General features: G+C 51.7%; 1 protein-coding gene across 2 annotated transcripts in view; it reads left to right on the top strand.

The window, feature by feature from the left end:
* The window catches only part of LOC119457493 (uncharacterized), a 276,591-nt gene that overhangs the window by 210,494 nt on the left and 40,483 nt on the right, over positions 1-25,614 (top strand). For both annotated transcript variants that reach the window (XM_049670126.1, XM_037719079.2), the window contains one exon: positions 20,336-20,417. In XM_049670126.1, the coding sequence (XP_049526083.1) occupies positions 20,336-20,417 (82 nt within the window). The remainder of the gene's footprint in view (positions 1-20,335; positions 20,418-25,614) is intronic.

Genomic DNA, 25,614 nt, shown 5'->3' with positions numbered 1-25,614 from the left:
TCCATGATATTGGAGCCGCCTACGTGCTAACATCTTTGCATGTGGTAGCGTTTCCATCTCCGAGCGTTCTCCATGGTCGAGCGTCTCTACATGGTCAAGCGTCTCTCTCCATGGTCAAGCCTCAAGCACAACACTCAAGTCCCCTGTTTTATCCCTTTCGTTTCCCTCTTTCACTCGACGAGGGAATACGCTGTAGTTCTTTTAGCCAATCAGCATCTTGGATCAGGTGGCCATATCCCGCACGTGATGTGTCGTCGTTTCCCGCCGGGCTCCGCCTCCAATCTTGTTTGATGTCGTTCCCCCGGGATTGCCAGACACGGGCCCCTTTCAAGATTCGCCTCTCCATAGCGGTCAGTTCGAGGAACCAGGTAGGGCGGTGGCTGTCTCGAAAGGCAGCAGTCGGCGTAGCGTCGTCGTGGTTCGGGCGGCGCTGGTAATTCACGGGACCGCACCAAGGGGCGACGCTGCCGTTTAGCCACGCATGAGTAGCCCGGAGACCAACTGCTAATCCCTCAGTCCCAGGTGACAATTCTCGGCCGCGAGAAAGGGGCGCCAGGTTGGCGCGTCTGAGTCGGCGCCGGCCTCATTTGTCCCGAGGGACCGCCAGACACAACAGCAGGCAGCCGGTCTTGCAAGCGTTCCTCCCAGCCACGCCGCCGCCGGGGCTGCCTCGGCGGAGAACGCTCCCGCTGCGCCAAAAGAAGCGGCCTGCGCTGCGGGAATGACACATGTGGAGAAGCCGCGCTAGTTACGACGGAAACTGCCGCCGCTCCCACGCACAGACCTAAAAATCATCATGCGGCCGAAAAAGGGTCTGGCCATTCGGAACGTCACGACACACCAAATCTCCCGAGCCGTTGTGGTGGCGGGCGATTCTCAACAACAATGCACGGGTGACCACTTCATCACCCGCCCAGCACGCCACATGTTGACACAGCCCAAGTTTTCCGCCGGATCACCACCCTGACGCTGGGGGTGAAGACCCACGAATTCAACACTTACGTGGCGGCCCCCGGAGACACGTTGCGTGGAGTCATCCATGGGATAGACCCCGGCACCACTCCTGAACTCGCTGCCAACCTCAGCGTGCGCACGCAGGCGGTGAGAGTGCACAGGGAGCGGATGCTTGGTGCTACTAAGTCTGCTTTGATCACCTTCGAGGGCCCCCTCATCCCCCGCTATGTACTGTAGTACGGAGGGGGGGGGGGAGGGGAGGTAGCCTGCTACCCATACAAGCCAACGCGGCAAGCCTGCCAAGTCTGCTTACAACCGGGGCACCAATCGGACGTTTTTCCTACGCCGAAAGCTCGAGTGTGTCGGCAGTGCGGTACCCTCGACCCCGTGGACGGTCACCCCTGTGCTCCCAAATGCCAAATATGTGGGGAAGGCCACCTGACGGGCGCCAAAGAGTGCTCACAGAGACTGAATACCCTGCGGCCACGGCCCACCCCACCCACCCAACCAACCCCGTGGGCGCGACTCCCAGCGCGATCCACCCAATCCCAAACGAAGGTGGCTTAGCATGGAGGTAGAGACTTCGCGTAGCAACTCTCGCTCGCGGTCGCAGTCTTTCCCTCCCCTGCCCCCTGCAGGACCTGACCAGCAGCAACAGCCGCAGAACCAGGATCGGAAGACCAAGGGAAAACAGCAGCAATCCACACGCCAACAGCCACAGCAGGCCTCCCGCAAGTCTGCCGAGAAGCACAATTCCACTTATTCAGCCGGCACCGACACCAAGGTGAGCTGGCAAGCAGTAGGGGCGACACCCATCGCTCCGCCCAACACTCAGTTCCCCGCGTACGAACACCTTCTCGCGGAAAATTTAAAGCTCAAACAGGAGCTGGCTGCCGTCAAGGCGCGTCAGGCTAAGGACGGCGCTCAACTCCACGCTCTAATGGCGCGTATTGAATCGCCACCTTACTCCACCGAACACCACTCCCAAACTAACCCCAACAGACAGGCAACCCCTAAGATGCCGCTCTCCCAACAACTGTCCCAACAATTCAGTATCGTATTCACACACCACCTCGCACAGTTCGGAGCCCGCCTTGACTCCCTCGAGACATGCCTCGAGGCCCAAATTTCTGAAACAGGCGGTAATATACGAAGGAAGCGGGCCACCCGCAGTTCCAGCACCACGGAAGACCAAGTCCCTCTTAGACTAAGCTTGGAATCGCTTGCCTCCGAACTCTACCCCACACCGGCGTCAACACACGCTGCCCTCACCCTCACATCGGCCTCGCAAGCCGACACCCCGACAACCACACCTCCCCACAACACGAATTAACCATGGGCAGCACAACCCCACCCATAGAAATCTGGCAATGGAACTGCCGCGGCTTCTTCAAAAAGCGGAGCCTCCTCCAACAATACATTAACCCATACCTTGCTCAACCAGATGTCATCGCGCTACGGGAACCTGGCACATCACCCATACTCCCAGGATATGAGTCCTACGATAGCCCGACAGAAGGCAAAGCGGCCGTCCTGATTAACAAAGCGTTAACCGCAAATGGTCTTGCCAACATCCCAGACACCAGCATCGACCACGTGGTAGTGGAGCTACTTCTCAGGCGGAAAAAGAAAGCCGAGAGGCGAAGCATCGTAATTGTCAATGTATATAGTCTCCCGAAACAAAAATCCACCGACTTCCACGCTCTCGTTCAGGGTGCCTGCAAATTGGCCCGGGGAAAGGAACTCGTACTCCTCGGGGACTTCAATGCTCTCGACGAACGCTGGGGATACAATCGCTCGGATGTCAAAGGCAAACAACTTGCAGCTGCCACCGAAAAATTCCAACTCGAACTGCTTACGGACCCCGCAAACCCTACCCGGATCGACAACAGCGTATGCAGGGACACTTGTCCCGATCTCACCTTCGCCCGTGGCAGTGCAAACTACAATTGGGACAACTTGCCGGAATCCTTGGGGAGCGACCACTGCATTCTCCGTACACAAATTACGGAGAGTGCGATGCGTTGCTCCATTGGACAAGCCCGCATCACAAACTGGGACGTCTTCCGTCGCGAGAGCGAGAATTCAGTTGGCAACCTTACAAACCTCACTGACTGGTGCGAGCAAATTAAAGAAATTCGGGACCATTGCACCACCGTCATTAAAAGAACATGTGAACTCCCAGAAGTGGACGGCCATCTCCTGCACCTGTGGGAAGCCAGAAGAAGCCTCATCCGCAGATGGAAGACCCGAAAACATAACCGACATCTCAAGCTCAAGATCGCAGCTCTCGCCACCCAGGCTGAGCAGTATGCTGAGCAACTGGCACGAATAAAGTGGGCCCAGTTCAGCGGCTCCCTTCGAGGCTCACTGAGTACGGCCCGCACGTGGTACGTTCTACGAGCCTTGATTGACCCTACTCGAACAAAAAATGAGACAAACAAATCAGTCCAGCGCCTTATACACTCCTTTGAGGGCATGGAGGACGAGCTGCTTGCTCAAGTAGCGCAAATGCTATGGTGATTATCACCCGCCTCCCTATCGGGCGATGTACCAAGGTCGCGCAAACGACACCCTGCACCGACCGATAACGTTAGACGAAGTCTATGCTGCCATTCGCAGCAGCACCCGCAACACAGCAGCCGGGGCGGACAGAATCGCGTACTTTGTTATCAGGAATCTCAATGACACCGCCGTACAAGAACTTACGAACTTCCTAAACAACCATTGGCAATGTGGCACGCAACCCCCCCCCCCCCCCCCCCCGAGTAGAAGCACGCAGAGGTGATAATGATACCGAAGCCGGGTAAGAAGCTCCTGGTCGAGAACCTTCCACCAATATCACTCACTTCCTGCCTCGGTAAACTCTATGAACGTGTCATCACTAGGCGCCTGCAAACTATATCGAGGAGAATGACCTTCTCCCGCATTGAATGTACGGGTTACGGGCACATCTTTCAACACAGGATGTACTGCTTCAACTTAAAGAAGTCATTGGCACCGCCCCAAAGCAGACAGACAGACAAAAAACTTTAATGAAGGTCCTGGGAAGCTCCATTGCCCCCTCTCAGGGAGGCGACGAAGCCGCGGGCCACACCCACGTCGGGACAGGTGAGACCGAGCTCCAGCGCCCAAAGCAAGGAGAAAACATCATTCTGGCCTTGGACATCAAGGGCGCCTTTGATCATGTGAGCCATGAAGCCATTCTTGACGGCCTCGCTGCCCTTCACTGCGGACGGCACACCTACAATTATATTCAAGCATTCCTGTCGGACCGCACCGCCACGGTCGGTCTCGGCTCGATCCGATCAATCATCAAGGTTCCGAACAAGGGCACTCCACAGGGCTCAGTGATCTCCCCGCTACTGTTCAACGTAGCCATGGTTGGTCTTGCGCACGAACCCCACCGTAGCGATGGCATCCGTCACGCAATGTACGCGAATGACATCACAATCTGGGCCACGCGGGGGTCCCTTGGAGAAAAAGAACATAACTTGCAGAAAGTAGCCACCTGCGTCGAACAATACGTACACGCACGTGGCCTGGCCTGTGCAACCGAGAAGTCTGAGCGCCTGCGAATCTGGCAACACAAGCCCCCCAGGCGGCGCAGAAGGCCCAGGCTACAGCCTCTGCGTTGTTGTCGCCGGCCAACAAATCCCAGAGAAAACGACCATCCGTATATTGGGAGTGTGGATCCACTCAACCCGCCATGTAAATCACACCCTTACTCTCATCCTCACTACCACGCTGCAGGTCGCCCGAATGAAATCCCGGGTCACCACTCCTCACCACACTATGCGCGAGGAGGACACCCTGAAACTCCTACGCAGCCTCGTGTTTAGTTGGATGATATACAGTCTGCCCTATCAACGACTTACCAAAGGCGAACAGGACCAAGTGGAAGCCATGCTTCGGAAGGCGTATAAGGCGGTACTCAGGCTACCCCAGAGCACTCCCACGATCCTCGCATTGGGTCTGCACAGCACCTATGCAGAACTTTGCAAAGCCACGCAGCTGCAGCGACTTGCACCAACGGGCTGCGCACTACTCCGACGCCTCGGCTATACCGGCCAGCTCCATGAAGCAGCTCGCCGCAAGTCCATTCCAGACCACCTTCGTACCAACTATAAGGTCGCCCCAAACCCCCGCAATATGGACCCCCGACTACATCAGGGACGGCGGGAAGCCAGAGTGGAAGCCCTCGAACGAGAGCACGGGCACAAGAACACCACATACTATGTTGACGCCGTCAACTACGACCGCACGAACACCAAGGCAGTAACCACAGTTCTGAACACACTCCAAGAACTGACCAGCGCCTCCATACGATGCCAAAACATCACCGAAGCCGAAGAAACAGCCATTGCGCTCGCTTTTGCCCACGGCTACAGACAAATACGATCGGTCACAGTTCTGACGCACTCCCAAGCGGCTTCCCGCAACTACCTGCAAGGGCGCATGAGCCAGCCTGCCCTCGGTATCATCCTGAGCGCGACAGACACTGGCGAGCACCCAATTCAGTATCTGATACGGGCCCCGGGTCACATGGGGTTGGAGGGTAACCAGGCGAAGGATAGAGTAGCTCGAGGGTACACGAGCCGAGCACCCTGCAACTGCTCCCCTGAGGAATCCGTTCCCGTCCCGTGATACTACTCGGCAATTCTAAACCACTATAGAGGACTTAGGAGAACCTATTCCCCACCACACCGAACACTAAATAAAGAGGAATCGGTCAGTTGGAGACAAAACCAAACCGGCACGTATCCCAATTTGCACATGCTCAGTAAAATACATCCCACGGCATACCCTCCTCGCTGGTCATGGTGCTCAGCTAATGCAACCTTATTTCATATCACGTGGGCATGTCACGCTATCACTGCCGTACCCCCCATACAACGCCCTACAATGGAGCGATCGGAAGAGCTGCTGGCCAGCGAGACGATCAGCTGAGTCTGATTGACCGGGCCCGCAGAGCGGCAGCCGCAAGCGAAGCCCTGGACTGAGGGCGCCCACCGCAAGCCAGGAACCTCCGACCACCCAGAGTGTCTCCGCAGCAATTTTATGGCCAGTACATAAGTTTTCACGACCACCACCCAGTCTAAGAGCTTGAATTCATTAATAACTACGACTAAATCATTAACGTAAATAAGGAACAAAAGTAGCCCCAGGACACTGCCCTGAGGCACCCCTGATGATACCGGAAGAGTGCCTGATTTTTTCTCATTAATTTCAACATATATTGCCTGCGATCATTTAAGTAGACGGAAATCCAGCAAATAAGAAAATCCGGAAGGCCAATCATGTAGTTTCTGGATTATATTGCCATGTGGAACGCGATCAAAAGCCTTGCTGTAATCGAAGAAGATCACGTCAACTTGACCCGTCCTATCTAGAGTGTGAGCCAAAAAATGAACAACGGAAGCCAGCTGAATAACGGGTGAAAAGCCTTTTCAAAAACCATGTTGGTATGATGATAGTGTTATTTTCTAAAAATTTTGTTATGCTGGTGGTCACAATATGCTCAAAAAGCTTAGAACAAGAAGATATTATAAATATGGGGCGGTAATTTAAATCAGACAACAGATCTCCCGTTTTTAGTATGGGACTATACGTGCTAATTTCCAGAACTGGTTTTGGCACGTAAAACCCCATAATTTAATTTTTTTTTCCAAGTTGGAAACGGTGAAGGGAAAACGCCTATGGCAAGACATTCAGCGAGAGGGTCTTACCCTGATTACCGACACAGCACATCCCACCACGCTGGGGAACAGCGTGTGTACGGACACAACGTCAGATTTGACATTTGTAAAAAATACTAAAGCTGATGCAGGATGGCTAAATCTACAGGAAAACCTAGGAAGTGACCACTACATAGTGGCCACCACACTAGTTGCAGGAACAACCAAGCCCAGAGAAAGCAACCAAATTAAAATCACTGAATGGAATGAATTCAGGAAAATAAGAACGGCTGAACGCGAATCCCAAGAAAACAGCAGCAACCCAAAGGACATTGAAGATATTGAATCCTGGGTTGAACAGCTGCACAAATGTGTCGACCAGGCAACTAAGACAATACCAGAGGAAGCAGAGATAAAGCAAGCCGACGCCAAGCTCCTACACATGTGGGAAGCGAAACAAGACCTGCAAAGACGATTGAGCAAACAAAAGCTAAATCGTAACCTACGAAGACGCATTGCAAGGCTAAATCAGGACATAAAAAATTACGCGGACCAACTAACCAGACAAAACTGGTTCAGCACGTGCTAAGAAATGGATCTACAGATTGTTCTTGCCAAAACATGGAATATTTTTAGACATCTAATTGATCCCAATAAGAGCAAGACAACGCAAAAGCACAACCTAAGCAAGATAATACATAATTACCCTGGTACGGAGAAGGAGCTAATTGAAGAAATCCAAGACAAATACATAGGATTCAATCCAAAAGAAAATCTCAAGGCATACGCCGGGGCATACAACGAAGCACTCGATCGTCCTTTTACCGTGGCAGAGGTACGAGGGGCTATTCAAAACCTCCGCACAAAATCTGCTCCGGGCCCAGACGGAATTACCAACAAGATTCTTCGTAACCTCGATGATCAGTCTATTGAAGCTCTCACAAAATACATGACCATCTATCTAGCCTCAACAACCTAAGGTCCATCTCCCTCACTTCATGCGTAGGCAAAGTGATGGAACACGCCTTCTTAGCACGCATCAACACACACCTCGAAGACAACTTTATCTAACCCCACACCATCATTGGGTTTCGCCCTCACATTTCTACTCAAGACGCTATGTTGCAGCTCAAACATCAAGTACTAAACGACCGTTCCCGTAACACGAAAGCCATCCTCGGACTTGACCTCACTCAAGCCTTTGACAGCTTTTCCCATGAAGACCTACGTGCTGAATTCCTGAATTCATTCCATTCAGTGGTTTTAATTTGGTTGCCTTCTCTGAGCTTGGTTGTTCCTGCAACTAGTGTGGTGGCCACTATGTAGTGGTCACTTCCTAGGTTGTCCTGTAGATTTAGCCATCCCGCATCAGCTTTAGTATTTTTTACAAACGTGAAATCTGGCGTTGTGTTTGTACACACGCTGTTCCCCAGCGTGGTGGGATTTGCTGTGTCGGTAATCAGGGTAAGACCGTCTCGCTGAACGTCTTGCCATAGGCGTTTTCCCTTCACCGTTTCCAATTTGGAAATTAGCACGTCCCTAGTATCCGGGTCCTCGGTCTCACCATCTCTACCAACGGCTCCAATGCCTTGGCTCTCAACAAGATCTGTGCCAAATCTCAAAACACCCTACGCCTTCTTAAACGCATCTCCTTGGCCAGGTCTCCCACCTCCATCTGGAAGAGCGATCCTACAATTACATCCGTGACTTCCTCTGCAATCGCAAGGCCACTCTCTCTGCCGGGGATTTACGATCAGACCAGCTTCCCCTTGGCAGCAAAAGCACCCCGCAAGGTTCAGTTATCTCTCCCATGCTTTTTAACTTAGTCACGATTGGCCTTGCCCAGCAACTACAACGAGTCGACAATATCAACCATACCATCTACGCCGATGACATCACCATCTGGCCGTACCGAGGCAGCGATGGTCAAGTGGAGTCAGCCCTCCAAACGGCGATTGACACGTTTGATGCTCCAAGAAATCTCCAAGGGACCGGACTGCGCTGTTCGCCGGCTAAATCGGAGCTTCTTCTCTACAAGCCCATTCAGCGGGGACGCCCTCCAAAACACCGATCTGAGCACCGACCCTGTGACTCTATCACGTTACGCCTTCAAGATGGCAGTCCTATACCACACGTCCCTAGTATCCGGGTCCTCGGTCTCACCATCTCTACCAACGGCTCCAATGCCTTAGCTCTCAACAAGATCTGCGCCCAATCTCAAAACACCCTACGCCTTCTTAAACGCATCTCCAACCGACGAGGGGGACTCAAAGAAGAAAGCCTTCTCCGCCTCGTGCAGTCCTTTGCCATATGCCACATCACCTACGTTGCTGGGTACCTCAATTGGTACCGGGCTGAGCAAAACAAGCTCGACACCCTCATACGAGGGGTCTACAAGCAAGCACTTGGCCTCCCGCATTACACCAGTACTGAACTCTGCAACCAACTAGGAGTTCACAGCACCCTTGCCGAACTCATTGAAGCACAACAACGCCCTCAGCTTGAACGGCTCACCCTTACTGAAACGGGACGCTTTATTCTATCTACGCTTGGCTTTACTTACCATCAGCAACAGGGCCCCAAACAATCGATCCCGGCTGACATCCGTAGCTGGATCCACACAGACCCTATTCCTAGAAATATTGCCACCTGTAGGTAGTGGGTCGAGGGCAAGAGTGGGTCGAGCCCAAGAGAAGAAAGAAGACCGCGCGCTCTTTCTCTGCTCGATCCAGCCCCGACGGTCGCGTCTTCCAAGAGCCAGCTGCTCTACGTTTATTAAACCTTCAGGACTACTTCTCGAGGCTCGTGACAAACTGGTGGAGGTGCTGGGTAAGCGTCTTCACGGATGTTGCAGACCCCTCCAACGATCCACGCTACGAATCCAGTGCCTGTCGACACTCCCGTGCATCGGGCCAGCCGCAGGATCAGGGGACTGACTCCAGAAGTCGTCAACGCTACAGTTCCCACCACATCAACCGGTATGACCAGCGCTTCTCTTCAAACCGCCCCAACCGGTATGGGAAGCACGATGTCGAACTGGTACACACTTGAGAGCCCACGGATCCCGAAGACGTTTCATGGCACAGTGTTCGAAGACGTCGAAGACTGGATGGTTGAATACGAGCGCGTGGCCTCAGTGAACGAATGGAACGACACGGAAAAACTCCGACACGTCTACTTCTACCTGAAGGATGGCGCGCGTACGTGGTTTCAGAACCGCGAGGAGCAACTGACGTCGTGGCGCGAGTTTTGTCGGCAGCTCTTGGAGACCTACACCAGTGCTGATCGCCACGAACGAGCGGAACGAGCGATTCAGGCCCGCGTCCAGGTGCCAAACGAAACTGTGACCACGTACGTCGAAGACATGACGCCCCTCTTCCGACGAGCGGATCCAAGGATGACAGAGGAGAAGAAGTTACGTCATCTGATGCGCGGGGTCAAGGAGCAACTCTTCGCTGGCCTTGTACGGAGCCCTCCAAGACGGTCGCGGAGTTCTTGTCCGAGGCCGTGACCATGGAAAAGATGCTTCTGCATCGCTCGAACCTATATGAGCGGCAAGCGAACAGCATGTCTACAACTGACATTTTCCCGGCCATAGGAAGCAACGGTGACTCTCTGCGAGAACTCATCCGCTCTGTAGTGCGTGAAGAGTTCCAAAAGCCCGCCGTAACACCGCAACCTACGGTAAGCTCCATAGCAAGCATTGTAAAGGACGAACTGCACCAGGCGCTCCGTGACACCTTGCCTCCTACTAACGCCGCGCCAGTACCTCCTGAATACCCCCGTGCGACCTACGCAGAAGCGTCTGAAGCGCCCTGCTTCCTCTCCGCCGCTGTTCGTTCGTGCTCCTCCTACGGTGTCAGTTCAGTCGGCGCAGCCGATACCGTACTTCGACGCTGGGTACACGACGCCGCCCGTTGTTCATGCCGCTCCATTTGCCCACCATTCGGAGCAAGCGGTTCACTACGTCGACGACAGACGCCCGCCCCCTCGGAAGTCGGATGTTTGGCGCACACCTGATCATCGGCCTCTGTGCTTCCACTGCGGTGAAGCTGACCACCTGTACCGCCAGTGCCCATACCGGCGCCTTGGGATTCGCGGCTTTTCCGCATACTCGCCGCCGCCCCGATACGGCCAGCGACCCCGGGACATTGAGGACTACCTCTCTCAGCAGCGCTTGCCACCGCCTGCCAGGCGGCAGTCGCGATCGCCGTCTCCCAGACGATTTACACCTCCGCCCCAGCGGTATTCTCCCGAGCGGTCGACCAGTCCCCGCCGGGAAAACTAACTCAGGCGATCTTTGGGGGCGAGGTCGCTGACGGTCGAAGCGCTGAAGACCTCCGACGGACGCAGTTACCGAAACCTACCGATCCGACATCACCTGCAGCTGAACGGGACGACCGGCTTTCGCTCGATATACCAGTGACTATTGACGGTTATGCCGTTAGTGCTTTAGTGGACACCGGCGCAGACTACACGATACTAAGCGGGAAAATAGCAACGCAGCTGAAAAAAGTGATCACGCCCTGGCATAACTCGCAGATTCGGACGGCTGGCGGCCATGTCGTTACTCCACTGGGCACCTGCACGACTAGAGCTGAGATTCAAGGATCTACATTCGTAGCGAGCTGCCTTGTCTTACGCGAATGCTCCCGCGACGTTATTCTTGGGGTTGGCTTCCTGCAGGAGTACGGCGCGATTATCGATCTGCAAGAGCGTCGTATCACTTTCTCTGCCGAACGAGCAATCGACGTGCAAGACGGCCAACGGCGCGACGACGTACTTCGTGTTTCGGCAGACAGTGTAACGCTTCCTCCACGAGCCAGTGTCCTCGTCGACGTTACATGGTGTGGCTTACGTGATGGCGAAGCGGTGGCCGAAAGTAACTTGGAACACCTACTGAAGCAAGGTGTTTGTGTGCCTCGAAGTGTTATACAGATTCGTGCTGGTCATTCGCAATTGCTTGTTACCAACTTTAGCTACGAGCACCGACACCTGTTCCGCGGCACTTCGTTAGCGTTTGCTGACGCAGTAGCAAACGTTAACAACTGCTTCACGTCAGAAGTAGTGGAGATAGCAGACACGTCTCTGGGCCATCTCGACATCAATTCTGAGCTGTCCACCGATAGCCAGACAGCACTGCGCAAGCTCTTGCTTGAATTCAGGACCTGCTTCGCACATTCTTCCAAGGTACGCCAGACTTCCATCACTAAACACAGGATCATCACGTACGAAGACGCACGCCCGATACACCAGCAGCCTTACCGCGTGTTGGCAAAATAACGCGAAGCCATACGTACACAAGTCCAGGAGATGCTTGACGATGGCGTCATCGAACCTTCCAACAGCCCGTGGTCGTCTCCGGTCGTTCTTGTCAAAAAGAAAGACGGAACGCCACGCTTCTGTGTCGACTACCGCAAGCTCAACAACGTGACTAAAAAGGACGTGTACCCGCTGCCGCGTATCGACGACTCGTTAGATAGACTATGGCGTGCCCACTATATTTCTTCTCTCGAATTAAAAAAGCGGGTACTGGCAAATCGAGGTAGAAGAACGCGACCGCGAGAAAACAGCCTTTGTGGCTCCAGATGGGCTCTATGAATTTCGAGTGCTTCCTTTTGGCCTGTGTTCAACCCCGGCTACTTTCCAGCGAATGATGGACACTGTCCTTACTGTACTGAAGTGGCAGGCCTGTCTTGTGTACCTGGATGATGTGGTCATCTTCTCTGAAACGTTCGAGCAGCATCTTCACCGCCTACGGAGTGTGCTAGAAGCCATCCGATCGGCAGACCTCACACTTAAGCCCGAAAAGTGCCACTTTGGTTACGAAGAGCTCAAGTTCCTCGGGCATGTAGTAAGCGCCAAAGGGGTCCGACCCGATCCAAACAAGCTTGCCGCTGTGGCCGCGTTTCCAGCTCCTGCCGATAAGAAGGCCGTCCGGCGCTTCCTTGGTTTGTGCGCCTACTATCGCCGGTTTATTAAAGGCTTTTCGAAGATAGCGGCACCCCTGACACGCCTTACAAGGGACGATACGCCATTTGTGTGGCATAATGAGCAACAGGCGGCTTTTGCTGAATTACGACAGCGCCTGCAGTCAGCACCCGTTCTTGCACATTTTGACGATGATGCTGATACTGAGGTGCATATACCGACGCCAGCAGCATTGGCCTTGCCGCAGTGCTCGTCCAGCTTCAAGATGGAGTGGAAAGAGTTATAGCGTATGCCAGCCGCTCCCTGTCCCGTGCCGAGGCGAATTATTCGACTACGGAGAAAGAGTGCCTCGCGGTCGTGTGGGCGATCATCAAGTTTCGCCCCTATCTCTATGGTCGTCCCTTTAAAGTAGTGACGGACCACCATGCCCTCTGTTGGTTGGCAAGCATGCGCGACCCTTCAGGACGACTGGCACGGTGGAGCTTGCGGCTACAGGAATTTGACATCACCATCGTTTACAAGTCTGGCCGTAAGCATGAAGACGCTGACACGCTGTCCCGCGCACCCATTGATCCTGCCAGTCAGGAAACAGAGGATGATGACGGCTTCCTGGGCGCCATTAGTTCGTCGGACTTGAGCAGACGGCAGCGTGACGACGCTGAGATTAGACCGATCATCGATCATTTAGAGGGCCGCGACACAACCATACCACGACATCTGTCCCGCTCGCTGACGTCCTTCTGTCTGCGAGACAACGTGCTTTATAAGAAGAATGCTCGTTAGACCAGCCGAGCTTACCTCCTGGTGGTTCCAAGGGACATGCGCGACGACGTCCTCTTCGCTTGCCATGACGAACCGACATCTGGTCATTTAGGCTTTTCACGAACACTCGCTAGAGTAAGCGAAATGTACTATTGGCCCGGGCTTTCGGCAAGCGTCAAACAGTACGTTAAAGGCTGCCGTGAATGCCAGCGCCGCAAGACACCATCTGTTAAACCGGCTGGCTTACTTCAGCCAATTGAAGCACCTCACACGCCTTTCGACCAAGTCGGCATGGACATTCTCGGACCGTTTCCTCTCTCGGCCGACGGTAACAAATGGGTGATCGTCGCGACTGATTATTTAACACGCTATGTTGAGACGCAGGTGATCCCACGAGTCCTGGCTTCAGAGGTAGCGCAGTTCTTCATGCGCCACATCGTCTTGCGTCACGGTGCTCCCTCCACTGTAATAACAGACAGAGGGACAGCATTCACAGCGCAGCTTATGGACGAAGTTTTTGAATTGAGCAACACCAGGCATCGCAAGACGACCGCGTACCATCCGCAGACCAACGGACTTACCGAGCGACTGAATAAGACTGTCACAGACATGCTCGCAATGTACATCGACGTTCAACACAAAACATGGGATCGGTTCTTGCCTTACGTGACCTTCGCGTATAACACCGCCGTGCAAGAGACGACGCGCTTCACGCCCTTTCGCCTTCTCTACGGTCGCGAATTCCAGACGATGCTGGACGCTATGCTGCCGTGTCAAGACGCTGACCTATTGACAACTGACGCTGAGGAATTTGCAGAGCGTGCTGAGGAAGCTCGGCAGCTCGCGCGGCTGCATATCGGCCAGCAGCAGCAGGCAGACGCACGACGCTACAACATCCGCCACAGGGACGTGTCCTACAACCCCGGGGACCAAGTTTGGGTGTGGACCCCCGTTCGCCGTCGTGGCCTCTGTGAAAAGCTTCTGAGCCGGTATTTCGGTCCGTATAAAGTGCTCCGCCGCGTCAGTGACGTAAACTACGAGGTTGTTCCGGACACAACATCGCAGACACGGAGTAGGACACTAAGACAACCGACCTCAGACATAGTTCATGTTGTGCGCATGAAGCCGTACATTGCGCGTCCGTAATTGTTTTTTCGTTTTTTTTTCCCTCTCATTGCCTTCTTTGTTTCTACTTTTCATTTATCTTTGGGAGATTGCTTCTTCGTTCATTGACTGTGCCGGCGTGACGGCTACATTTTTTTTTGTACTTTCGCTTTGCCTGCCTTCTTCTTCTTTGTCTTCTACGCCTTTTTTTTTTTTTTTTAGCATCGAGGCGATGCTTTCGTTCGGAAGGGGGGATATTGCCACCTGTAGGTAGTGGGTCGAGGGCAAGAGTAGGTCGAGCCCAAGAGAAAAAAGAAGACCGCGCGATCCTTCTCTGCTCGAGCCAGCCCCAACGGTCGCGTCTTCCAAGAGCCAGCTGCTCTACGTTTATTAAACCTTCAGGACTACTTCTCGAAGCTCGTGACAATATGCACTCTGAATATAACAGGGCCCGGCGCCAAGCTCGGGCCGGAGCTATCATAAGAGCCCTTGCTCATGTACCTGGCGTTACATTTGTTGATGCAGCCCAATATTCCCATGGCGCACGATTTGTGGCCGTCGCCACATGCGATGGAGTCCTACACCACGCCTCCAGCGTCACGACCCCCACTGCCGAAACGGCTGAAGAAGTGGCCATCGCCCTGGCCACTCTAGATCCCACCTGTCACACCATCGTGTGTGACTCTCGCTCAGCCGTCACTAACTTCAGCAAAGGCCGTATTTCTCATCAAGCTCTTCGTATCCTCCGCCAGGCACCACACTCTAAAGAAAGCATGATCTCCGTAACATGGATCCCGGCCCACGCGGGCACTGTCCACCCACACCTCTCCAACCTCAACGAGGTCACCCACTCCATTGCGCGAGGCCTAGTCAACCGCGCCGGAGACACTGGAGACGAGTTGGACACCAGGGACAATCTGACTACTTATAACGATCTCGTTAAGGCATTTTACCTTAGTCGCCGAACCTTCCCCCCACCTCAACCCAAGTTCAGCCGGGCGCAGGCTACCACCCTGCGTCTGCTACAAACAAATACGTACCCTTCACCCGCCCGCCTCCACCTTATATTCCCTGAATTTTACAATACCCCCAACTGCCGGTGCTGTGGCACTCACCCGGCTACGCTTCCGCATATGCTGTGGGAGTGCCCAGCACAGTACACACACATTAACACCACGACCCTCTCGTCGAGGTTGCGTGAGGCTCTGCGGAGCTCCGCCCTCGACGACCAAACCTGGGCGACCCAGCACGCCCGTGAGGCGGCGGCGAGGCAAGCCCTCGACGTCCCCTCATGGGAGGCTTAGGCCCGGCCATCTTATAGTGCTGGTTCCGCAATAAAAGTTTATTCCTCCTCCTCTTTTGGGAAAGAGGCAAACTCCAAAAACAGTGGAAAACAGCAAAAATCGTAATGATCCCGAAGCCAGGCAAAACACTACAGCTTGAAAACCTCAGACCACGTGGTCCTCGACAGATTAAACATGCATGTAGAACAGAGAAGGCTTTCCACACACAATGGTGGGCTTCCGCCCGAAGTTATCGAGGCAAGACATAATGCTGAGAATTAAGCATCAAATAATAGACGGAAACGGCTGCTTCCGGATGGATACCAGGGCCATACTGGGACTAGACCTAACCAAGGCCTTTGACAATGTGAAACATGAAGAAATATTGGAAAACCTGGAAAAATTAGAAGTTAGGCCTAAGACGTACAAATATATCTAAGACTTTCTATCTGACAGTAGAGCAAGCTTAACAATAAGAGGAGTGGCGTCGGACGAATTAGAGATGGGAAACAGAGGTACGCCGCAAGGCTCTGTCATCTCGCCTTTCCTCTTCAATGTCGCCGTGATAGGCCTCCCAGAAATACTTAATAACATTGAAGATCTAAATCATAGCCTATACGCCGATGATATTACGCTATGGATAGCGGGATGCAGTGATGGCAATATTCAGGACACACTGCAAAAGGCGATTGATGCGGTAGAAGCACACGTTGGGTCGAGATGTCTGGGATGCTCCCCGCAGAAATCCGAGCTCCTACTATACCAGCCAACGTCAAGATGGAAAAAGAAAAGTTAAGTCTCCAATATACAGCTCTTCGCAAACCAAGGACAACACATACCGCTGGTTACAAGTATAAAGATCTTCGGTATGCGGATTTAGAACAACGGCTACAATATTGAAACCATCAGACAGTTAGAAAGCACTACATATCAGACAACGCGTCTTATTTCGCGCATAGCAAATAAACACCACGGTATGAAAGAAAATAGCTTGATCAGGACTAATTCAAACCTTTGTTCTCAGCCGGATCGTCTACGTAGCGCCATTCTTAGACCTTAAAACTGAAGAAAAGAAAAGAATCAACGTCATGATCAGAAAAACCTACAAGCAAGCTCTGAGGATCCCGGTCTCCACTTCGAATGAATGTTTCGAGGCACTGGGACTCCATAACACCATAGAAGAATTGATAAAAGCTCACAGAACTGCCCAGATGGAGAGGCTCTCCAAAAGTCAGACCGGAAGACATATTCTGGAATCACTGCGCATCAACTATGAACTCAGAACTGACATCAAAACAGATATACCAGCGGATATTAGGAGACACCTATATATCGCTCCGTTACCCAAACACATGCATCCTTCGCACGACGAAGAACGAAGAAAGAGCCAAAGCATTAGGAAGAAGGTTTGAAAATTATAAAGATGTGCTTTATGTAGACGCAGCCGACTACGAACGTCAAGATTCCATGGCAGTGGCAGTAGTCAATAATCAAGGACATACAATTATCTCAGGCACAGTCCTAACAACAACGCCAGAGGTAGGAGAAGAGGTCGCCATTGCACTAGCAATGACATCTTCTCCCAAATATAAAATAAGTGATTCCAAGGCCGCAATATTAAATTACGCTAAAGGACGCATCTCGCCAAAGGCGCAAAAAATCCTCCAGGCTTGTTTCCACGGAGACCGAGTTAGGGGAATACCAGCCCACTCTGGCCTGCCAGGCAACGTGAATGCGCATGACGCGGCTCGAGGTTTCGCAGACCGAGACGACGTCACCAACACGGACGCATTCGCAATCCGCCGGTCGGGCAGAGATATATGCTGGTTTCCTTTAGGGAAATCATAGATCATTACTGACTAGCCAGGGCTAGATATCCGGCAGCACATTGCTCGTTAAACAATTGGCAATCGGTGGCTTGGCGGCTAATACAAACCAACACATTCCCCAACCCTACTGCCTTCAGTCACTATCATCCAGACGTATACACAGACATATGTAGGCATTGTAACAACCGAGCAGATCTTCAACACATAATCTGGGCCGTGCCCAAAGAAACAATATCATAACAATAACTGTTCAAAACCACAACAACCAAGTTTAATAATAAGAAATGAGGAGCAATGGGAGACCGTGCTGCTCAGCTCGGACCCGGATGTTCATGCAAGAGTAGTCCAAATGGCTGAAGACGCCGCCGCGGCTCAGGGGCTGCCGGCCGCCGTCTGAAAGGGGGACAGGGGAGGCTTCTAGTCATTACCCCCTCCTCTAACCACATTTTGGGCAAAATAAAGTTATTTCTCCCTCCCTCTCTCTCTCTCAAATCGTGAGGAATGTAAGAGGTTGTTAACGAAGACTGAAATATAATTACCAGAAACTTCGCTAATGGTTCAGCATAGCGGTGAAGGAAGGCGTTGGGTATACTTTCGGTCCAGGTTTTGTGTCGCACGCCTTCATGCGATTGCGACACAAAATTAACATCAAAAGTATTTGACGAGAGAGCAGAGGAGTTATTCATAGATGCAACAGAAAACACACTATGAAATTGAACATTAAAATGATCAGCAACAACCGGCGTATCATCCAGTATTTCGTTGTTATGTGAAATCTTATGTACTGGCTGCTTGCGCTCCTTAATATAATTCCAATACTTCTCAGGATCATCTTTAATAAAATTTGGCAAAGCAAACGTTTTTTTTTTCTGCTCTTTGAACAGCCTCGTAGAGTGCTGTTCGAACTTCATGCAATGCATGTGAGGAACACCGCTCGTTTCTCAAATGTATGGCCCTGCGTTTCAGATGAATAATATGTCTATTTATCCAAGGGGTGTCCCTTTTTTTTAGATTTCGTGGGTACAAAATGACGGAGGAAATACAAGCAGATTTTTTTTAAACATCACCCAAAGCAGAGAAGGTTCGTCCTCTAAAAATGCAGTGAGCTCCGTTTCCAGATGATTCAAGATAGCATCGTCATCAGCACGCATGTAATTTTTTACAGAGTTAAACGCAGTCAAATTCTTCACGTGACCAGTAAGAAGTGGAAATGAAACAAAACCAACAATTGGTAAAAAAAACCGGGTTGTACAGAAACATTGCAATCAACAATGGACCGATCTACGAACACCAGATCAAACACGGAACTTGAGTTATTGTCAATACACGTGGGTTCTTCGACAATCTGCACAAGGTTGTTATTAAGGATAATATCAAACATAACATCTGCATTACGTGCACATTCATGATTGCAAGATAAGCGGTTCTAGTTAATTGATGGAAGGCTAAAGTCATCGACAAGTATAATTTTGTGTCTATTATGTAGAAGTAAGTGATTTCGTAAGGCAATTAAGACATCAGGAGATGAATCAGAGGGGGGGGGGGGGGGTCTGTACGCAGCACAAGGGGCAAAAACAGTACCAGAGAGATTCAACCTAAGGCATAAGCATTCAACATCAGCGATTATGTCTAACACAACACATTCAATGCTAGAACTGCAGTGCCACCTCTAGATGGTATGTCATGGCGATATATTTTGTGTGAAGGCGGAATCAAGACATCATCGCAAATATCTTTGTGCAGCCAAGTCTCAGTGATTACGGCAACGTGTGGATTGTGAGAGAGGAGGACTGCCTCAAGCTGGTCTGTTTTATTAATAAGGCTACGTGCGTTCACATTTATAATCCTGATATTATTAAAGGAGAAATTTCACGAAGACCGTGGTATTGCTTGACCATTCAAACACTCTTACGCTCATTCTTTGTGTCGTTCCAGAAAACCAAATCGCCATTGATCCGTAATTTATCGTGGATACTTTCTTGCCTTGCTGGTTTGTCAGGTTTAGCACTCTCCCAAAGCAGGCTTCGTTTCCTCAAAGTTTCAGGCGAATAGTCATTCTGTACAAAAATATTTGTTCGTTCAAATTTCCCAACATTCTTAAAAACGGATACCTTTTCATTTAAATTTTGAAAAAAAAATGGAATGACAGGTCTCTTAGAAGCCCTCTTTCCAAGTCTGTGAACACTTAACTACAAGCTTTCCCTCAAATGTCTCAATGATTGCCTGAGGTTTCACTTGATCCTCAGGAAGCTCAAAGACTAAGGTTCGAAGTCTGCTTTTATCTTCGATATCAGTTAGCTTACGAGCCTGATAACCCATGGAAGTTTGGAATGTTTTAACAGAATCATCCAAGTCACAAAGTTTAGCTGTTTTAGCTTTAACTTTCAATAAATGTCTTTCAATTTCCATCAAGCGAGCGTGAATGTCAGTGCTTATTGCATCTGTTTTGGCGTTAAGTTCAGCTATTTTATCCTTTAGCGCCTTCTGGCCATCAAGAACTTCTTGCAGCAGATGAGCACTTGTAGGACCGAGGTTAAGTTCAACATCCCCACACAAAAGTATTTTAAGAGCATGTAAACACTCAGATACTGCCATCAAAAACTGGTGTCGACACGGCAGGACAACTAAAAAACGGCAGTCGCTACGGACGGGATAATAATCAAAACGAACCTGCACAGGGTAAAAGAGCGGCATTGTTCGAGCCGTGCCTCCGCCGTGCCCACTGAAGGTGAATTTCTGCGGTGCATGGAGTGCTAGGGATCATCTGAAAGAAGTGCTTGCTTTTCTGTTGCAGACAGGGGCGGACGCGGCGCCCTTAAGATCCTCTTCGCTCTCATGCTTCCGGTGGTCGTGTGCGCGTTCGTGTACCTGTACAGGTGAGTCGCGCATTCTTTTACCATACGCACGTAGAATGGTCAAAAGCTACAACTTGTTGGTTAATCAATCACAGCTACTCTCAAAAGAAAATTCACCGACGATTGCGATGCTCCCCAATTCGAAGCGCAGCTGTATGCGTTGGTGGGGCGCGCGTGTCTCGTGCGGCACCTTGCAAACGGAGCGCAGCGTGGCGCGACTGCCTCGCTAATCGGGAGATCGCGAGAGGCAGCGTGTGGGTGACGCGATTCACAGCAGCCGCGGCAGACAGACCTCCGCTCATGCAGCGCTTATTTGTTTCCATAGGGACGCTACTCTGGCGCGTAGCCACCACAAAGCGCGGCACTACGCTTTTCTAGGTACGCTTTTGCCCTCCTCCCGCCTCGTGGTTCCGCTCTTCGCTCTGGCCGCTTTTTTGCTTCCCCCGCTGCGCTCCACGTTCGCTCGGTTACGCCGATGCTCGCTGCAGGAACGGGCTCTAAAGAGCGCCTGTACGTCGCGCTCTTTCTTCGCGGCCTCTCTAGCGCTCATACTCTCTGAGCCAAAAAAATGAAGGACCTCCGCACCTCTCAGCCCTAGTGCTACAGCATTGCCTATCAACGTGCCCACGTCCCGTCTGCCCAGTGCGGCTAACCGAGGCGCGTGACAGATTTAAAGAGCCCCTAAAACAACAAGAGGTCGAAATTTAGTTGTGGCGTTGCATTTGTGCACGAGTCTACAACGAACACGTAGCCGCGATAATTTTTCGAAATGATGCCGTAATAGCGGAGTTACACGCGTTTGATGATGGAAACACGGTCCTCGCTCGTTTCGCTCTTTCCTTCGCTACTCTCCTCGTCGGCTGGTCTCTCCTCCTCGCCGACCAAATGTCACGTGACATACGTCATCGACAATGCGCTTCTCAAAACACTATCCACTTCCGGTTAAGGCTCGTCCAGGCTAGCGGCAACTACACCGACGGCGAACCGGCCCCCAGTGCCGCAGAACGTCTGCCGCGCGAGAGGTGTCTAAAGTAGACGGCAGTTCGGCCGGCGCACCGCCCACCGCACGAGCGACGGGCCAGTCGACGACCGCGAAGCTGCGCGCCTCCACCACCGGCAACGCAAACATCGGCTGCAGCTTCTGTTCCAAGCAAAATAATTTCCGCTAGGTAAAGTGATGCGTAAATTGTACATTTTATGAAAAATAATATCCACTGTCAAACGTGATACACGAACGAGAGCTCTGATACTTGTAGAGTGCAGCTGCAGTGCACGGCTACCGACGGCAGACGACCGTCCCGGCTGTGCTAGCATCGCAGCCGACGGCGCCGCTAATATCAGCGTATTTTCTTCTTTGTGTACAATTATTGCGAAGAGCGACAACAGCGGTAAGTAAATATTGAGGCTTGTGAGCGTCGGTGATTCATTCCGAACAGCCGTCAGCTTTGAAGTGAACCGGAGAAGGCCTATAGCGACGATATCGTCCTGGTCGAGCGATCGGCGGCGGTGAGGCTGCCGCACAAATGGGTCCCTGTCTCATCCTCTCTAGGGCAAGGTAATCTCGCCGTTCGCGAGGAAAACTGCCGTCGAACGGCGGCCCGCGAATGACAAACGGCGTGCCGGTAACTCGGCGCTTCTCGGCTACCCGCTGTTGCTGCCGTGGCGGCCCGTGCTCATGCGAAGCGTGCCGCTGTGTTGCGCGCACGTCTGGAATAGCCAACATTGTCGCACAGCTGTTCGCACCTGTTCGCGCAGCTAATCAGACCGCTAAGCACGACTGTGTTGGAACGTGACTGGTTTGGCATTTTAGTTGCGGGCTGTAATTACCGATTCGCAAGGGCGCACAAGCGAGCAACACGACAAGAAAGAGCGGGGAGCGTGCGTACCTGCTAGCAGACAAACCGGAAGTCGTAGGTGTTTGTTCGACCAGTGGACATCGTCATCGCCGTTGACATCACCAGATGCACCCTGGTGACATCGTGACGACAGACGTTGGTGACGACCGCTGGAGGCGCGAGACTAAATACCGACCGCAACATCGCCCAAGGTTAGCGGTATAGAAAATACCATGCTGGCAACTCTGGGCTGCTCACCAAAACTAGCTCTTTTATGTACCCCGAATGGAGGCCGAAATTCCCTAGTCAAGTCGACCAGTTGAACAGGCGAAGTGAAACTCGCTGTGCGTATTTTTTCCCTGCTGACCATATGATTAATGATGGACCCGCCTATGCGCATTGTTCTGTTTATAATATTTTCTGTGTTTGTTTGTTTGTTTGTTTCTTTGTTTGTTTGTTTGTTTGTTTGTTTGTTTGTTTGTTTGTTTGTTTGTTTGTTTGTTTGTTTGTTTGTTTTAGCCAGGATTGCGTTATCTCGCGAGCGCTCACATGAATTCACGGGGAGATTATTAGGACTGTCAACAACTTCATCTTCGGCGATGCCGTATGTCTTGTGTGGCATGTGCGATCATCTGGATGAATCGTCTTGGTGGCGACGATTGTTGACCCTTTTTGCGTATGTAAGTGGTCGATTGTGCGCGATAAGGAATCGGTTATTCGCATTAACCTGTGTGTGTGTTTATTTGACAAGAAATTTAGTTCGCTCCGCGGTAAAGCTTCGGGCTCTTTCTGTGTTCTCAAATTGCGCAATCTGTTCACATCTGTGCACCCACTAACCTCATGATTTCAAAAAGTCACGTTAGAAACATGATCTTTCCGTTTTCTAGAACCAGTGAGCTGTTGCCGGTTAGAGCTACGGGAACTGCGCGTGGAAGGTTGAAGAAGTAAGGCGACTGTTGCAATGCACCTGTAGATCGATCGTCAGCGCGTTTCTCAACGCAGGTTATAGGCTGACTTTATTTGAACTTGTGAATCGATAAGTCGCGCAGTGTGCTGCTATGAGATTCAGAATATGCCAAGGCACATACGGAACCGAGATCGAGTTTTCTCAGACGTGCAAAATTTTTACAATAATCGGTTCAGATCAGCCTACTAGAACCATGCAGTGCTGATGACATGCTGATTGCAAAATAAACTGCACCACCACAAGTTTAGCAACTGCCTTGCGGAATAGATAGCATTACATTTGCTTATTGTGTTGAGCGTCGACAAGATCGAAAGACCTACGGAAAGCTGATTTGCGCACGGCAAGATATGTCAAGGACGGGTGTGCTGCGCCAGGGAAGCTAAGAAACCGCCACAACAAACAGCTGGGAGGGCATGTAGGTGAATGGCCTCGAAGTCCGCGCAGAAAAAAATATAGGAATGCTAGGCGCTGGCACGCCATTCAAAAATCAGGTGAATCAACGTTGAAGAGTGCGACAGTGACTAACGTAACAGAAAAATAATTTTAAGAATGGGGGGTACCGCATAAAAGGCGTCAAGAACGAGTCGAGAGAGCGTCTCGTCACTGCCGCTCAGCACCAGACGGTCGTGGCCAGTCGCCTAGCTGAGATTCACGTACCCCGTCGTAACACGTGCTAACTTAGATTTCTCAGAAATAAATGAAACATAGTTTCATTTATTTATTAACTTCCTCTTCCAAATAAGCTGCAAGTATAAACCTTGCGCCCGCGTTCATCTCTTGCGTGCACACACGTTGAAATCCGGCGCGCGCACGTACGAGGAGTGGGAGGCGATGAGAAGGCGAGCGCGGCACGCAGTCGCGTGACTTCGCTAGGGACATCTTCGCCTCGCAAATCTAGGGAACCGCACAAGACGAGATCTGTCATTACTGGTGTGTTCTGGTGGTGATTTAGTCGCTCCCACCGCGCGCGACACCGGAAAGACCAGGAGAGGAGGACGGCATTGCTTTTATTGCGATCAATTATATGGACACTTCAACCGGATTTCTGCCGTCGGCGTCGCCGTCGTCGTCGCCGTCGCCGTGAGGTTCCGTATAGATTCCAAGGGCGATAAAATCGTCGCCGCGCGCCGTATGCCCGAGCGAAAGCGCGCGGGGGACGCGCGCTATCACGGAGGGCGACGCTCGGCGGAAAGCAAACGCGAAAGGCCGTGTGGGGGTATAGACGAGAAAACGATCGCCTGAAGGCGCTGCTGCGTCTCCTGACAGCGCCCCCAATGTGGAAATTTCAAGCAGCGCGGTCGCTCCGCGGTGCAGTCTCCGCTTTGTTTAATTGTTTCGCCCGCGCTTTCCTTCGCTGCTCGTGCTCACGGCGCTCCGTTTTCGACGGCAGCAGATCGCCTGCTTGCTGAACAGCGATGTAAAGACTGCAGTGCGATTTCAAGACGGTTGCCGACGCCAACTGTTTTTTTCGTGGCGGCAACCTCAAGAAAGGGCAGCGTCTGCGTGGTGTTGAAAAAGTGTGGGCGGTGATGTGACAGTGAAAGCCAAGTGCATGTCGGAGGTGTCCAACAAGATTGTATACGACATCGAGTTAGAGGTACACACCGAGTTCAGTCATTTAGTCACTTTTATTTCTCTATGGTGCAGTCACAAAGCGGTCATGCATGCTTGCAGAGATGTGCAGAGACGGTGACGATTGCGGTTGGTTTCGTTGGTCGCTGGGCGCGCACACACGGCTGCTCTCAATTTGGCTCCCAGAGAGTGGCATCAGTACTGTGGGAACTGAAAGAACACATGCATTAGGCACCAATAAGCAAATAAAATTAATTAACGATGTAAGTACTACATATGTGCATAATGCCTTATATCATGCTGTATAAATATTTAATGTATATCATGCCTTATTTAATGCTAGAGTCATGGCAACTCATTGCATTATTGAGCAAGGTATCTTTTCACTGGTCATCAGAAATCACTCGTACAAACTGCTCCGCGAAATGAACCCAGGCCACGGTAACCAGCGATTACCTTGGGACCAGCCGCACGAGCGCAAGAATTAGCGATAAATGCCTCACCAAAGCAAATCTAGTTTCTCGTCGGGCGATTGCCCCGCCGCAGCAAAAGTAAGCTCGCACCGATGGCCGGCTACTACACGAAACGAAGATTCTTGGCGGGAAGAGTGAAGCAGGAAGAATGTGCAAGGTGGCAATTACTTTAAAACATGCTTGGATATTATGAACCCAGAAAGCATGGCCAAGCAACAAACATAACGCGCGCGTCTCGGGTAGCTTCTTTGCGATCTGCGGCTTACCGACGCATGCGATGACCGCAGCTTGCATTAAATACGGATTGCCACCACACAAGAGACAAGTAACGTGCGGCCCTATTTGTTGCCTGTACAACTAGGAATTTAAGT

This window comes from Dermacentor silvarum, chromosome 7, assembly GCF_013339745.2.
Source record: "Dermacentor silvarum isolate Dsil-2018 chromosome 7, BIME_Dsil_1.4, whole genome shotgun sequence".
NCBI classification, from domain to species: Eukaryota; Metazoa; Arthropoda; class Arachnida; order Ixodida; family Ixodidae; genus Dermacentor; species Dermacentor silvarum.
This window is presented reverse-complemented; position numbering and strand designations above follow the sequence as displayed.